The sequence below is a fragment of the Scyliorhinus torazame genome, chromosome 5, assembly GCF_047496885.1.
Source record: "Scyliorhinus torazame isolate Kashiwa2021f chromosome 5, sScyTor2.1, whole genome shotgun sequence".
Classification (NCBI taxonomy): domain Eukaryota; kingdom Metazoa; phylum Chordata; class Chondrichthyes; order Carcharhiniformes; family Scyliorhinidae; genus Scyliorhinus; species Scyliorhinus torazame.
This window is the reverse complement of record NC_092711.1, coordinates 295,068,265-295,083,586: the sequence shown is the minus strand read 5'-3', so window position 1 is coordinate 295,083,586 and position 15,322 is coordinate 295,068,265. Positions and strand designations below refer to the sequence as shown.

The following is a 15,322-nucleotide window of genomic DNA, read 5'->3' as shown; positions in this document are numbered from 1 at the left end:
AGGGTGGAGGCGTGGGCCAAGGTAGGTTCCTCTTTCCAAGGCTCAGTGCAGACTCGATGGGCCGAATGGCCTCCTTGTGCACTGTTGGGATTCCAAGCAAATCTTATCACCCTTGCTTAACAAAAATCTCAGTTTGGGAATTTGCAATTGACCCAGCCGCAACAGGGTTTTGGGGAGAGGGTTACAAATTTCCACCTCCCTTTTGTGTGAGAAACGCTTCCTCACCTCACGGTGAGCCCTAATTTTAAAACTATGTGTCCTTGTTTCACCCCCCACACCCCGCAACCTCCACCCCACCCACCCCACCTCCACCCTCCTCCCCCCAGAGAAATTCAATCTACTCTACCAAATCCGTTAAACGTCTTGAACATCCCAATTAGGTCACACTTTAATTTTCTGTGACGTCCAGCCTACGCAGCTTGTCTTCAGAATTAAACTGCTCTCAGGCGCTCTGCTCTGGTTAAAACTCACCGCGAATACATGGAGAAAACAGCTTTGGGAGATGAATCTGTGGTAACCAATGATGTACAGCTTCTAACCAATACCTGGAAAATATCAAATGGTCTGGACCAACCTACTGGAGACCCCTACAAAGTAATCACTTCACATCATCAACTCCAGGCCTCAGCCCACAGAAAGGTTGTAATGGGGCTAAGATGGAAGGATAGCAATCTGGCTGAAAGGATGCTGGGAATGTTCAGGAATGGGGGGCTAAATTGATTGAATTTAGTGTGATCAGCTCAAACATATCATGCAATAAGTCCCCTTTGTGTTTGTCACAAGACAGAATCTACTATAGTTGCCGGAGCAATATAATTGCACAGAGGCAGAGAATCCCCTCTCTCTCTCTTAGGTTGCTACTCCTGCTTCACACCAACTGTGTTTTATTGACTTCAGGAAATGAACCAAATCAATGGTGGAAAATGGACAGCAAATGTCCGGACCATTTGTGTGAAGAAACTTTGGATGCTGTGTTGGATGAGGTGTGACAGAGGAGGAAAGTCATGCTGGTGGCTGCATGTAGCCCCCTCTGCACCACAATGTGCATTGGGCATGGCAGGAGGTGTCTTATCAAGTCAACACTCTTCCGAGGAAGTTGCTGAAGACACTCTCTGTTTGTCAAAATACATATAGCTGTATGCTTGTCTGCTTTGAAAGGAAGAATCCATCCTGAACTACATGTAGATTACAAGTACAGATAGTGACCTTGACAACCCAATTAGACTGACAGCACATGAGTAACTAGCCTTGAAAAAGTTGGAGTAGAGGTAATTGAGAATAAAGAACAACTTGGTAGCTTCATGCGAACCTACACGAGTGAATTTTCACTTTAACTGTCGGTAGCTGATTGTTTCTCTGTTTAAATCCATTTCCATTTTATAAACTGGAAGAAAAAGACTTGAATTTATGTATAAAGCTGCTTTTATAATATGTAAATCAAATGTCTCCACAGTGGCGCTGTACTCAATGCATTGCACAGCATACCAGGAATCTGGCACAAACTTAAAAAAATCCAAGGAAGCTTACTTGGCAGCTGAAGCCTGCAATTGGGAGTTTCAAGCTTCATGTTGCCAGGGGAGTGAGGAGCTGCGGGCATTTCACCATGTTGGTGTCACCTGGCAGCCTGGTGACCACTATCCCCTATTTGTTGTCACTGTGGTGATACGTATAAGCAGAGCAATGTATATAATTTGGATGTACGACCTCCGACCAGCAGGTGGGGACGGTGATCCACCATGTGCATCCACGGGTCAGGCAGTTGGTAGTAAGTCGTACTAGAGGACATTCGCATTAGAAGTAGCTCCAGGAGAATTTAATTATTTGTTACCGTTTGTATAGGGGCAGCACGGTAGCATAGTGGTTAGCATTATGGCTTCACAGCGCCAGAGTCCCAAGTTCAATTCACTGTCTGTGCGGAGTCTGCACGTTCTCCCCGTGTCTGCATGGGTTTCCTCCGGGTGCTGCGGTTTCCTCCCACAAGTCCCGAGAGATGTGCTATTCAGTAATTAAGTATTCTGAATTCTCCCTCTGTGTACCTGAACAGGCACCGGAATGTGGCGACTTGGGCATTTTCACAAGTAACTTAATTACAGTGTTAATGTAAGCCTACTTGTGACAATAACGATTATTATTATTATTAGTTCTTTAGTTATCTTTCCACGTGACCATTTTGTTCATAGACTATCTTACTAGTCAAACAACTAGATGTAAATCTTTACCATGCCCACAACACACAACATAATAGTCACCAATGAGAGTAAGACATTAAAGAACATTCTAGAACAATGGTGGCAACCTGCTGCCCAGGGGTCACATGTGTTCTCTGAGTGCAGCCCACAAGACATTTTGTTGACCGTTGCCCACGCACTGGGTTGCCTCATTCTGCTGAGATTTTTCTTCCTACCGATATCTCTGAAGTGATAGGCACATAAAGAAGGGGCAAGTGAAGTGAGTTGCAGACCGATTGCACGCAACATTGACTGTGAGAGTTCCCTCTGCATCCAAAGTGTAAATAATTATTTTGTTTTTACCATATAAGTTGGTAGTTCTATTAGCATATAAATGATTAAGCATTTTCTGTAACTCGTTGTGAAATATTCGGTGTGGGGAGGCGTGGTGGCGCAGTGGTTAGCACTGCTGCCTCACGGCGCCAAGGACCCGGGATCGATCCCAGTCCTGGGTCACTGTCTGTGTGGAGTTTGCATATTCTCCCCGTGTCTGCTTGGGTCTGCGTCCCCACAACCCAAAGATGTGCAGGATAGGTGAATTGACTACGCTAAATTGCCCCTTAATCGAAATCTTTTTTAAAAATGTAATATCCGGTGTGTATTAAATGTATTTCATCTGATTCATGGAGTCATGGTTAGTGAACAAGCCAGATTTCAATCTTGCGGCCTGTCGTGTTGGGTGTTCCGATACACAAATGATCCAACACGGTTTTAGATGGTACAACTCTGTTTTATTGTCTTAAACAATAACAACTAATATCTGCTGGCTGAGGTTCGTGCTTCACCAGCTAACCCGTGGACCCAGCCCTTTCACTAGCTTGGTGATGCACTCAGCACATGGTCTATGTCTGAGTGGCACGCTGTGAGCTCTGTGCTCTGAGCTATCTCCTGGTAGAATGACCGGGAACTGGGGTGTTTCCTGTTTTATAGTGCGTGTGCTCTCACTGGTGATTGGCTGCGATGTTGTGTGTGTGTTGGTTGGTCCAACTACCTGTCCATCAGTGTGTGTGTGATTGCACCGTGATATGCTAATGTGGATATTATGACATCCCCCCTTTTCACAAGGATATGTGCCGACATGCTAATAAATAGAAATGCGTACTGAGTGCATCTGAGTATGTGTGTGCAATATTTACAACATGTACATGAGGCTAAACTATATACATAGGAAGGTGTCAGGTGCAACAGAGCAATGCGGTTGTACCAATAAAAAAACAAATGCAATCAGCAAACGACGAGAGAGAACTTCTGGAATGACAAGAAAGAATCACGTTAACAGTACTGAAAAACAATTCAGTGAGTCCAATGTGCTAACAGGCTCATAAGTCAAGTCTATCAGGTAGGCGACGAATTCGGGTTGACCGCCTCAAGGGTGGGTCAGGATCCACCGGCTGAGGAATGGGCCTGGCCATGGGCGAGAGACGAATAGGCAGAGTGGCAGGAAGCTCAATGAAGTCGACATCAGGAACAACAGGAGGGCGTGGCACTGGCGCATGATCTCGTAGCGAGCGCAGAACCAGATGAAGGGCCCGCCGATTATGTCGGCGAATGGAGCCATCAGGCATGCGAACCAGGAATGAGCAGGGAGCCACGTGGCAGAGAACCTCGGCGGTTGCCGACCAGCCAACCTCCGGTAGGTGTATGCGGACGTTGTTTCCAGGCGCCAGGGCAGGAAGATCAGTTGCCCGAGCGTCATGTGCCACCTTCTGCTGAGCACGCTGTTGTTGCATCCTTCGCAGTACTGGAGCATGGTCAGATTCAGGAACATGAATGGACGGCACAGTGTCCTGAGGGTGCGACCCATCAACAGCTGGGCTGGTGGACAGTGGGACCGAGCGATAGGCCGGCAGGGCTAAACAGAAGTCAGATCCGGCATCAGCAGCCTTGTAGAGGAGCCGCTTCACGATATGGACGCCCTTTTTCGCTTTGCCATTCGACTGGGGATGCAAGGGACTGGACGTCACGTGCATGAAGTTGTATGAAGTGGCAAAGGAAGACCATTCTTGGCTCGCAAAGCAAGGCCCGTTGTCAGACATAACGGTGAGCGGAATTCCATGGCGAGCGAAGGTTTCTTTGCACGCTCGGATGACAGCTGATGATGTCATGTCGTGCAGGCGTATGATCTCCGGATAATTGGAAAAATAGTCAATCAGAATGATGTAGTCCCTGCCGAGCGCATGAAAGAGGTCAACGCCCATCTTCGTCCAGGGGGACGTTACCAACTCATGGGGCTGAAGTGTCTCAGGGGGTTGCGCCGGCTGAAACCTTCGGCAGGTGAGGCAGTTGAGCATCATGTTGGTGATGTCGTCGCTGATGCCCGGCCAGTACACCACTTCTCGGGCCCTCCGCCTGCACTTTTCAACTCCAAGATGGCCTTCGTGCAGTTGTTCGAGGACAAGCCGGTGCATGCTGTGTGGGATCACAATCCGGTCCAATTTCAAGAGGACACCAGCAATGATGGCCAAGTCGTCCCGGACATTGTAGAATTGTGGGCACTGCCCCTTGAGCCACCCTTCCGTCATGTGGCGCATCACACGCTGTAGAAGGGGGTCAGCTGCATTCTCACGGCGAATGTGGGCCAGACGTGCATCAGTGGCCGGCAGATTGGCCGATGTGAAGGCTATTTGTGCGTCGACCTGACAAACGAACCCCTCCGATTCGGGCGGTGTGTTAACCGCCCTGCAAAGAGCATCTGCGATAATGAGGTCCTTCCCTGGGGTGTAGACAAGTTGGAAGTCGTACCTCCGGAGCTTGAGCAGAATGCGCTGGAGGCAAGGGGTCATATCATTGAGCTCCTTCTAATGATGCCGACCAGGGGGCAATGGTCAGTCTCCACAGTGAACTGCGGAAGACCATACACATAATCATGGAATTTGTCGATGCCGGTCAACAAGCCTAGGCACTCCTTCTCAATCTGCGCATAGCGCTGTTCTGTGGGGGTCATGGCCTGCGACGCATAGGCGACCGGGTCCCATGATGCGGTGTCGTCCCGTTGCAGGAGTACCACCCCAATGCCGGACTGGCTGGCGTCAGTTGAGATCTTTGTTTCCCGTGTAGTGTCGAAAAACGCCAGTACCAGGGCGGTGGTGAGCTTGACCTTGAGCTCCTCCCACTCACTCTGGTGTGCGGGCAGCCACTGGAATTCTGTTGTCTTTTTGACCAGGTGGCGAAGAGCCGTTGTCTGCGAAGCAAGGTTAGGAATGAACTTCCCCAGTAAGTTGACGGTTGACCATCCCGGGAAAGCGCAGCACTGCCTTCTTGTCTGACGGCTGCTGCATGGCTGCGATGGTTGCCACTTTGTCGGCATCCAGCCGCACCCCTGACCGGGAGATGTGGTCGCCCAAAAACTTTAGCTCAGTCTGGCCAAAAGAGCACTTGGCTCGGTTGAGGCACAGGCCCTGAAATCGTATCCGTGCAAAGACACGCTGGAGACGACTGATGTGCTCCTGTGGTGTGGTGGACCAGATGATAACATCATCTACATAGACGCGTACCCCTTCGATGCCCTCCATCATCTGTTCCATGATGCGATGGAACACCTCGGAGGCCGAGATGATGCCAACCGGCATCCTATTGTAGCAGTATCTGCCGAATGGAGTGTTGAAAGTGCACAGCTTTCTGCTGGACTGATCGAGTTGAATCTGCCAAAAGCCCTTTGAGGCATCAAGCTTGGTGAATATTTTTGCCCGAGCCATTTCGCTCGTGATTTCTTCTCGTTTGGGTATGGGGTAGTGTTCCCTCATAGTGTTGTTGTTCAGATCTTTTGGGTCGATGCAGATCCAGAGCTCGATGGAGGGCTTCCTGACACACACCATGGAGCTGACCCATGGCGTTGGCTCCGTGACCAGAGAAAGCACTCCTTGGTCCTGCAGGTCCTGCAGCTGCTGCTTGAGGTGGTCCTTGAGTGGTGCTGGGACTCTACGAGGTGCGTGAATGACCGGGGTGGCGTCCGGTTTGAGCCGTATTCTGTACGTGTAGGGCAGTGTGCCAATGCCCTCAAAAACCTCCTGGTTGTGCGCAAGGAGTGAGTGGAGCTGCGCCCTAAAGTCTGCATCCGGGAAATCGGACGTGCCTTCTGGAGACAGAGTGTGTACCCGCTGAACGAGATGGAGGATCTTGCACGCCTGTGCGCCTAACAGAGAGTCCTTCGAGGATCCAACTATTTCAAAAGACAATGTGGCTTTATGTGAGTTGTGTGTAACCTCGAGCTGGCAGGACCCTGTGGCCGGGATGACGTTTCCGTTGTAGTCAACCAGCTGACAGTGGGATGGCAGAATCGGTGGTTTAACCTTCAAGGTCTGGAAGGCTGACCATGCAAGGAGATTGGCGGAGGCACCAGTGTCCAAACGAAATGTGATCGGTGATCGGTTGACCGTTAGGGTGGCACACCATTCATCGCCCGGATCAATGCTGTGCACTGGCAGCGGCTGGTGGATTAGACTTGGGGACATCCGGTTCTTGTGGATTACCGAAATGCGGAAGGGTTCCCTGTCTTCGGTATCATTGGTCTGCATGTTGTCAGGATATGACTCAGTGCATGGAGGCTGAATGGCCCGCACGTCCCTGCGTAGCTGGCGGAATTGTTGAAAGTTGGCAGGTTGAACTGCTCGACAGCAGGCAGCATAGTGGCCCATCCTGCCACAGCAGAGGCATTGTCGCGCTTTGGCCGGACATTGCCGCTTTAAGTGTGCGGAGCCACAGTTGCCGCACGTCGTGACATCATGGCGTTTGTTGCGCCACCGCTAGAGCACGCCTGCGCATCCCGTCCCTCTGCGTCAACGTCCCCTCTTTTGACGCATACAAGCGCGGGAGTCATCGGAAAGCACGCGAAATGGCCGCCCTCGTCTGGGCCGTGGGCCGGCAGGAACTCAATTGGCTGGACCCGCTCCGCCTCGTAGGACCCCTGCCGTGCCGATTCGGCCGCCTGGATTTGGGAGTACCGGCTGGTCGCGTTCTCCTGGAGGACGCAGGTCTCGATGGCAGTCGCTAGGGTGAGTCGCTTTATTTTGAGGAGCTGCTGGCGTAGGGTGTCCGAGGTAACCCCAAAAACTATCTGATCACGGATCATGGGGTCGGAGGTGGCCTCATAGCCGCAGGACTGCGCGAGGATACGGAGGTGTGTCAAATAAGATTGAAAAGGCTCATCCTTACCCTACAAGCGCTGCTGGAAGAGGTACCTCTCGAAGCTCTCATTAACTTCCACGCTGAAGTGTTCCTCGAACTTTAGAAGCACCGTCTTGTATTTTGTCTTGTCCTCGCCTTCCGCGAATGCCAGGGAGTTGTAGATGTGGATGGCGTGTTGCCCCGCCGTGGAGAGGAGGAGGGCGATCTTCCTGGTGTCCGATGCATTCTCCCTGTCTGTGGCTTCTAGGAAGAGCTGGAAGCGCTGTTTAAACAGCTTCCAGTTGATGCCAAGATTTCCAGCGATTCGGAGCGGCTGCGGTGGGCTGATGGTGTCCATGGAGCAGGATGGCGGATGTCTGAAAGGGTGCAGGTAGGCCTCACAGTCGCTGGCTAGCTTCCACTACTGGTATCATGTCGTGTTGGGTGTTCCGATACACAAATGATCCAACACGGTTGTAGATGGTACAACTCTGTTTTATTGTCTTAAACAATAACAACTAATAACTGCTGGCTGAAGTTCGTGCTTCACCAGCTAACCTGTGGACCCAGCCCTTTCACTATCTTGGTGATGCACTCAGCACATGGTCTATGTCTGAGTGGCGCGCTGTGAACTCTGTGCTCTGAGCTATCTCCTGGTAGAATGACCGGGAACTGTGGTGTTCCCTGTTTTATAGTGTGTGTGCTCTCACTTGCGATTGGCTGCGATGTTGTGTGTGTGTTGGTTGGTCCAACTGCCTGTCCATCAGTGTGTGTGTGATTGCACCATGATATGCTAATGTGGCTATCATGACACGACCCACTGAGATGAAGGAGGGCTCATATGGCCTATTCGCGAACCTCGGTTGTCCATTACTGTTCTGGAAGGTCACAATGAAAACCTATTGCCTGCTGCCCATATCGAATCAGTGAATGATGAGGTACATTGGTTTACTAATCAGGTTGCAGTAAGCAAGTGGTCTATCAAGATTGCCTGGGCAATGCTATAACCTGCCTTAAGAACATGCAAGGAAGTATAGGAATGTGAAAAGTCTCCGAAGACTGCGGGCGGGATTCTCCGTTGGCCAACGCCAAAGTGGGGAAACATGAAAATGCAGCGGGTGCCTATTTGACGCCAAATCGCAAGTCTCCGTCACCTTGACAGCAACGTCAATGCATTCCGGAACACACGTGCAGTAAACACCGTTTACATATCATTAGTGGGCCCGACCCAGTATTCTCCGGCTCCTCTGCCTCCGATGGACCGAGTTCCCAACAGCGCGGTTCTCTAGTGCTTTTCAGAAGTGCGAAACCGGCATCGTAGCTGATGATGAGGGAGAGGGGGGGAGGTAGGACACGGAGAGGGGCGAACGTGGGCTGCCGGTCCTGCCACTGGCCGGGCTGGCTGGGGTGAAGCAGGTCCTGCCAGGGCCAGGGGTTGGGTGGGGGGGGGGGGGGGGGAACAGGCCGTGCGGCCGGGGTGACCCTCTACGGGACTGGAGTGGTGCCGAGGCATGGACCACCATTTCTGCGGCCTGCAAAGGCAGCCATCTTGCTGCACACCCCGCCCAGCCTCCATAGATCTCGAGGCTGCTCTCCTTGCTGCCAGCTTGTTGCAGGGATGATGTGTGTGAGGAGTGAAGTGTGTATATGTGGCTGGAGCTTGCCAGCCTCCCGAGTGTCAATCACAATGCTGGTGAATCCGGCACTGTTTCTCAGTGGAATCGATTGTTTTCCACGTGGCGCTGGTGCTAGTCATTTAACAGTCGCTGAACAGTCCAGGTGCGGCGCCAGCTTTACTGTCGTGGAACTCCACGAATCCTGCGCCTGTGCCAACACTGGAACGGAGAATCCTGACAAGAATTTTTTCAGCACTTGGGAGCTGGACTCAGAGAATGAGCCGCCATTTTGACAGGGTGCCCTCTTCAGGCCCCCTTAAAGGACCCCCCCCCCCCCCCCCCCCCCCCCCCGCCCCAACCCACCTCCTGGAGGCTCCTACTTACCTGCCCTGCACATCCCCACCTTCAAACCCCTCCCTCCCCCTTCACCGTCCTTTCATGGGCATGGCCCCCCTCGGCCCCTGACCCTTGGCAGTGCCACCCTGACACCCGGGCACCCTTGCACAGCCAGTCTGGCACCCAGGCAGTACTCTTGCCAGCTTGGCAGTGCCACCTTGGCACTTTGGCAGTGCCAGGGTGACCATGCCAAGGTGCCATCTGGGCCGTGCCAAGGTGCCCATGTTCCAGGGGGAGGGCCAGGGGGGCCACCCTGCATTGACCCTGACCACCGGTGGTCCAGGAGGCCCCCAGGTGCCTTCCTGCCTGGTCCATGTTCTTGTGGACCACCATTGAGGGAGGCCAATGAATCAAGGGAGGAGGTAGGTCCCAGGGAGGAAGGCCTTAAGTAGGTTTACGATCTACTTTAGTGAGTTACATTTTGTCCCGCCCCTTTTAGGCAGAGTTCCATCTCCGAAGCCCCGCGGCCATCGGGAAGACTATGGGAGGGCCTCATCGGGATTCTCCGGCCACGTTGTGTTCTCGCTCGAGCACAACACGGCCAGAGAATCGTGCCCTAAGGGTACTTTGGTCCAGTATGTATTGTTTGGCTGCTCTAGTAAGAATGAGTCATCATGTTCTTCAGGTAACCTCAGGGCGAAGGACGTTGGACACTGAAATTAAACCTTGTTACACCCAAACAAGGTAGAGCTATTTGAAAGAACCCTGACTTATTAGAGGTTAAATTAGCCACCAAACAGATTTCTAAACCAACTATCAATCTATACTGGTTTATATTTGACAAAAATAGCAACTCATGGTTTTTATGCCAAATTTCTTGATTTTTAAAAGTGTTTGCCTGATTCATGAGATGCCGAGTTGGCATTGTTGCAATAGCCGAGAAATTTGATCAGCCAAAAGCAGGCGCTGCAGGGTCCAGAATAAGGTGCAGTTCACATACCCACATTTCATGCTGCATGTGAACCCCACACCATTATTGGTTAGGACAAACTGTTGTCATCGAGATTATTGACCTGGAACAGGCATCAGGCCAAATGTCAATGCAAATTAAATACATTTTCTCAGGTCTTTCAAGGATGTTGCACGGAAAAAGGTCATTAAAAATATTTACATAGCGGAATGTGAAGCCAAAAGGAGTAAGAGTGCTTTCCCTAACTTGACATTAAAACTGTGGAGCACTGACAACCTGGTTCCCTCCTCCGCTCTCTTCCCACTCTCCTACCAGACACACGTTACACCAGAGCCAGTGCCTATCCTAGCAGATCGTCAGCTTCTTTGCAACCCCGGCCTCTGGAACCTTGTGCCCACCTCTGCTGCCACAATACTCATGGGAATTCCTGCCCCTTAGTTCTGCTTCTCTCCACAGGGTCCTGCTGAGTTTATCCAGCTTGTTCTGTTTTTATTTCAGATTTCCCGCATCCGCAATATTTTGCTTCTATTATCTAGCCATTAACTCATTATCTGCTTTTTGTGCAAATTGGCTGTCACGATTCCTACATAACATCAGTGACAGCACTTCAAAGGTACTTAATTGGCTGTAAATCATTCTGTGACCTCCTGAGAGCTTGAAAGATGCAGTGAAATGCAAGTCTTTCTTTATTCTTAGCTGAGCAGCTGGATCTATGGGAGTTTGGACCTTCAGGCTCGTAATCCAAACCTTTTTTCTCTGTAGACACAGTGGACTTGTATGATGACCAGATGAATATGAAGTTGCTGTTCCGAATGAAGGATCAAAATGAAAATCTTGAAAACCTGTTTGAGCCAAGAGGAACATACTATGCATGTAAAATCGAACGTAAGGATTCCAATGTTTCATTGCGGCTTTTATTTGAAGAGCTTTTACTTATTCAGGAAAGGGATGGGTAATGTTGCTGGTTAATGGAACACTTTTGACACCTGCTGTCAATATTCCATTAATCATGGGTTCTATGCAGAATAAAAAATCTTTCCCTCCCACACCAATAATGTACCTTAATCAGGATTGTCACTATTTTCCACATCAGCCATTCTTGTATTTGCCCTGGGAGAGTTGGAACACAGGAACATAGGAATTAGGAGCAGAAGGAGGTAATTCAGCCCTTCGTGCCTGCTCCGCCATCCAATCAGATCATGGCTGATCTCTTCCTGGTCTCAAAGCCAACTCCCTTCCTGTTCCCGATATCTCTTTCACACATTTTTTAAAATCAGAAATATATCTATCTCCCTCTTGAAACCATTTCATGATTTAGACTCCACCGCACTATGGGGCAGCGAGTTCTACAAATTTCCCACCCTCTGCGAGAAGTAGTTCCTCCTCATCTCAGTTTTAAGTCTACCGCCTCTCAACCTGTGACCTCTTGTTCTAGTTTGCCCCGCAAGGGGGAACATTTGGTCTACATTTACTTTATCAAACTCTTTTAGTATATTATATACCTTGATCAGATCCCCTCTCATCCTTCTAAACTCCAGCAAGTATAAGCCCAAACTTATACTGGGTGGGGTTACTGGGTTATGGGGATAGGGTGGAGGTGCGGATCTTGGGTAGGGTGCTCTTTCCAAGAGCCGGTGCAGACCCGATGGGCCGAATGGTCTCCTTCTACACTGTAAATTCTGTGATCTGTGAAAACTGGACACAATACTCCAGATGTAGTCTCACCAACACCCTATACAATTGCAACAATTCTTCTCTACTTTTATACTCCAGTCTTTTTGCAATAAATGCTAACATTCCATTTGCCTTTCTTATTATATTTTGCATACAGACTTTCTGTGATTCATGAACAAAGACAGCCAGATCCTTCTGCCCAGATGCATTATGAATCTGCTTTCCATTTAGATAATAATTTGCCTGACTATTTTTTCAGTCAAAATGGATAACCTCACCCTTATCCACATTAAACTCCATCTGCCAAATTTTGGCCCAATCTCCTAGTCATAGAACATAGAAAATACAGCACAGAACAGGCCCTTCGGCCCACAATGTTGTGCCGAACCTTTGTCCTAGATTAATCATAGATTATCATAGAATTTACAGTGCATAAGGAGGCCATTCGGCCCATTGAGTCTGCACCAGCTCTTGGAAAGAGCACCCCACCCAAGGTCAACACCTCCACCCCATCCCCATAACCCAGCAACCCCACCCAACACGAAGGGTAATTTTGGACACTAAGGGCAATTTATCATGGCCAATCCACCTAACCTGCACATCTTTGGACTGTGTGAGGAAACCGGAGCACCCGGAGAAAACCCACGCACACACGGGGAGGATGTGCAGACTCCGCACAGACGGTGGCCCAAGCCGGAATCGAACCTGGGACCCTGGAGCTGTGAAGCAATTGTGCTATCCACAATGCTACCGTGCTGCCCTTAAGAACAAATTAATCTACACTATATCATTCTACCGTAATCCATGTACCTATCCAATAGCTGCTTGAAGGTCCCTAATGTTTCCGACTCAACTACTTCCACAGGCAGTGCATTCCATGCTCCCACTACTCTCTGGGTAAAGAACCTACCTCTGACATCCCCCCTATATCTTCCACCATTCACCTTGAATTTATGTTCCCTTGTAATGGTTTGTTCCACCTGGGGAAAAAGTCTCTGATTGTCTACTCTATCTATTCCCCTGATCATCTTATAAACCTCTATCAAGTCGCCCCTCATCCTTCTCCGTTCTAATGAGAAAAGGCCTAGCACCCTCAACCTTTTCCTCGTAAGACCTACTCTCCATTCCAGGCAACATCCTGGTAAATCTCCTTTGCACCTTTTCCAAAGCTTCAACATCCTTTCTTAAATGAGGCGACTAGAACTGTACACAGTACTCCAAATGTGGCCTTACCAAAGTTTTGTACAGCTGCATCATCACCTCACGGCTCTTAAATTCAATCCCTCTGTTAATGAACGCTAGCACACCATAGGCCTTCTTCACAGCTCTATTCACTTGAGTGGCAACTTTCAAAGATGTATGAACATAGACCCCAAGATCTCTCTGCTCCTCCATATTGCCAAGAACTCTACCGTTAACCCTGTATTCCGCATTCATATTTGTCCTTCCAAAATGGACAACCTCACACTTTTCAGGGTTAAACTCCATCTGCCACTTCTCAGCCCAGCTCTGCATCCTATCTATGTCTCTTTGCAGCCGACAACAGCCCTCCTCACCATCCACAACTCCACCAATCTTCGTATCGTCTGCAAATTTACTGACCCACCCTTCAACTCCCTCATCCAGGTCATTAATGAAAATCACAAACAGCAGAGGACCCAGAACTGATCACTGCGGTACACCACTGGTAACTGGGCTCCAGGCTGAATATTTGCCATCCACCACCACTCTCTGACTTCTATCGGTTAGCCAGTTTGTTATCCAACTGGCCAAATTTCCCACTATCCCATGCCTCCTTACTTTCTGCATAAGCCTACAATGGGGAACCTCATCAAATGCCTTACTAAAATCCATGTACACTACATCCACTGCTTTACCTTCATCCACATGCTTGGTCACCTCCTCAAAGAATTCAGTAAGATTTGTAAGGCACGACCTACCCCTCACAAATCCGTGCTGACTATCCCTAATCAAGCAGCGTCTTTCCAGATGCTCAGAAATCCTATCCTTCAGTACCCTTTCCATTACTTTGCCTACAACCCAAGTAAGACTAACTGGCCTGTAATTCCCAGGGTTATCCCTAGTCCCTTTTTTGAACAGGGGAACAACATTCGCCACTCTCCAATCCCCTGGTACCACCCCTGATGACAGTGAGGACGAAAAGATCATTGCCAACGGCTCTGCAATTTCATCTCTTGCTTCCCATAGAATCCTTGGATATATCCCGTCAGGCCCGGGGGACTTGTCTATCCTCAAGTTTTTCAAAATGCCCAACACATCTTCCTTCCTAACAAGTATTTTCTCGAGCTTACCAGTCTGTTTCATACTGTCCTCTCCAACAATATGGCCCCTCTCATTTGTGAATACAGAAGAAACGTACTCGTTCAAGACCTCTCCTATCTCTTCAGACTCAATACACAATCTCCCGCTACTGTCCTTGATCGGACCTACCCTCGCTCTAGTCATTCTCATATTTCTCACATATGTGTAAAAGGCCTTGGGGTTTTCCTTGATCTTACCTGCCAAAGATTGTTCATGCCCTCTCTTAGCTCGCCTCATCCCTTTCTTCAGTTCCCTCCTGGCTATCTTGTATCCCTCCAGCATCCTGTCTGAACCTTGTTGCCTCAGCCTTACATAAGTCTCCTTTTTCCTCTTAACAAGATATTCAACCTCTCTTGTCAACCATGGTTCCCTCACTCGACCATCTCTTTCCTGCCTGACAGGGACATACATATCACGGACACGTAGTACCTGTTCCTTGAACAAGTTCCACATTTCACTTGTGTCCTTCCCTGACAGCCTATGTTTCCAACTTATGCACTTCATTTCTTGTCTGACAACATCGTATTTACCCTTTTCCCAATTGTAAACCTTGCCCTGTTGCACGCATCTATCCCTCTCCATTACTAAAGTGAAAGTCACAGAATTGTGGTCACTATCTCCAAAATGCTCCCCCACTAACAAATCTATCACTTGCCCTGGTTCTTAGCTTTTTTGATTCTATTTTAATAACTTTTTGCTGACCCCTAAAGTTCTCCCAATCCTCCAGCTTATCACTAGCTTTTGCAGTATGGTATGTCCTAGTTTTTGCCTTTATGTCCTCCTTAACTTCCTTGTTTAGCCACGGAAACTTTTTTTCATTTTACAATTCCTCTTCCTCTCAGGAATATACTTTAATTGAGAGGTATTTAATATCTCCCTGAAAATCTGCCATTGTTTCTCAACTGCCCTACCCTCAATTATATGTACCCAGTCTCTTTGGGCCAACTCTTTCCTCAGGCCTGTATAATTACTTAATGCTAAAACTCTAATTTGGCACTCTGTCCTCTCTCCCTTAATCTGAATTTGAAATTGTAGCATGCTGTGATCACTCCTTCCAAGAGGATCCTTAACGA

The 15,322-nt window shown here is 49.1% G+C and overlaps 1 protein-coding gene across 1 annotated transcript in view; it reads left to right on the top strand.

Annotated features, from left to right (window-relative positions):
- Positions 1 to 15,322, top strand: part of LOC140421224 (uncharacterized protein CXorf65 homolog) — an 87,768-nt gene that overhangs the window by 12,263 nt on the left and 60,183 nt on the right. Inside the window, exon 4 of the mRNA XM_072505776.1 lies at positions 11,016 to 11,138. Within this exon, the coding sequence (XP_072361877.1) occupies positions 11,016 to 11,138 (123 nt within the window). The remainder of the gene's footprint in view (positions 1 to 11,015; positions 11,139 to 15,322) is intronic.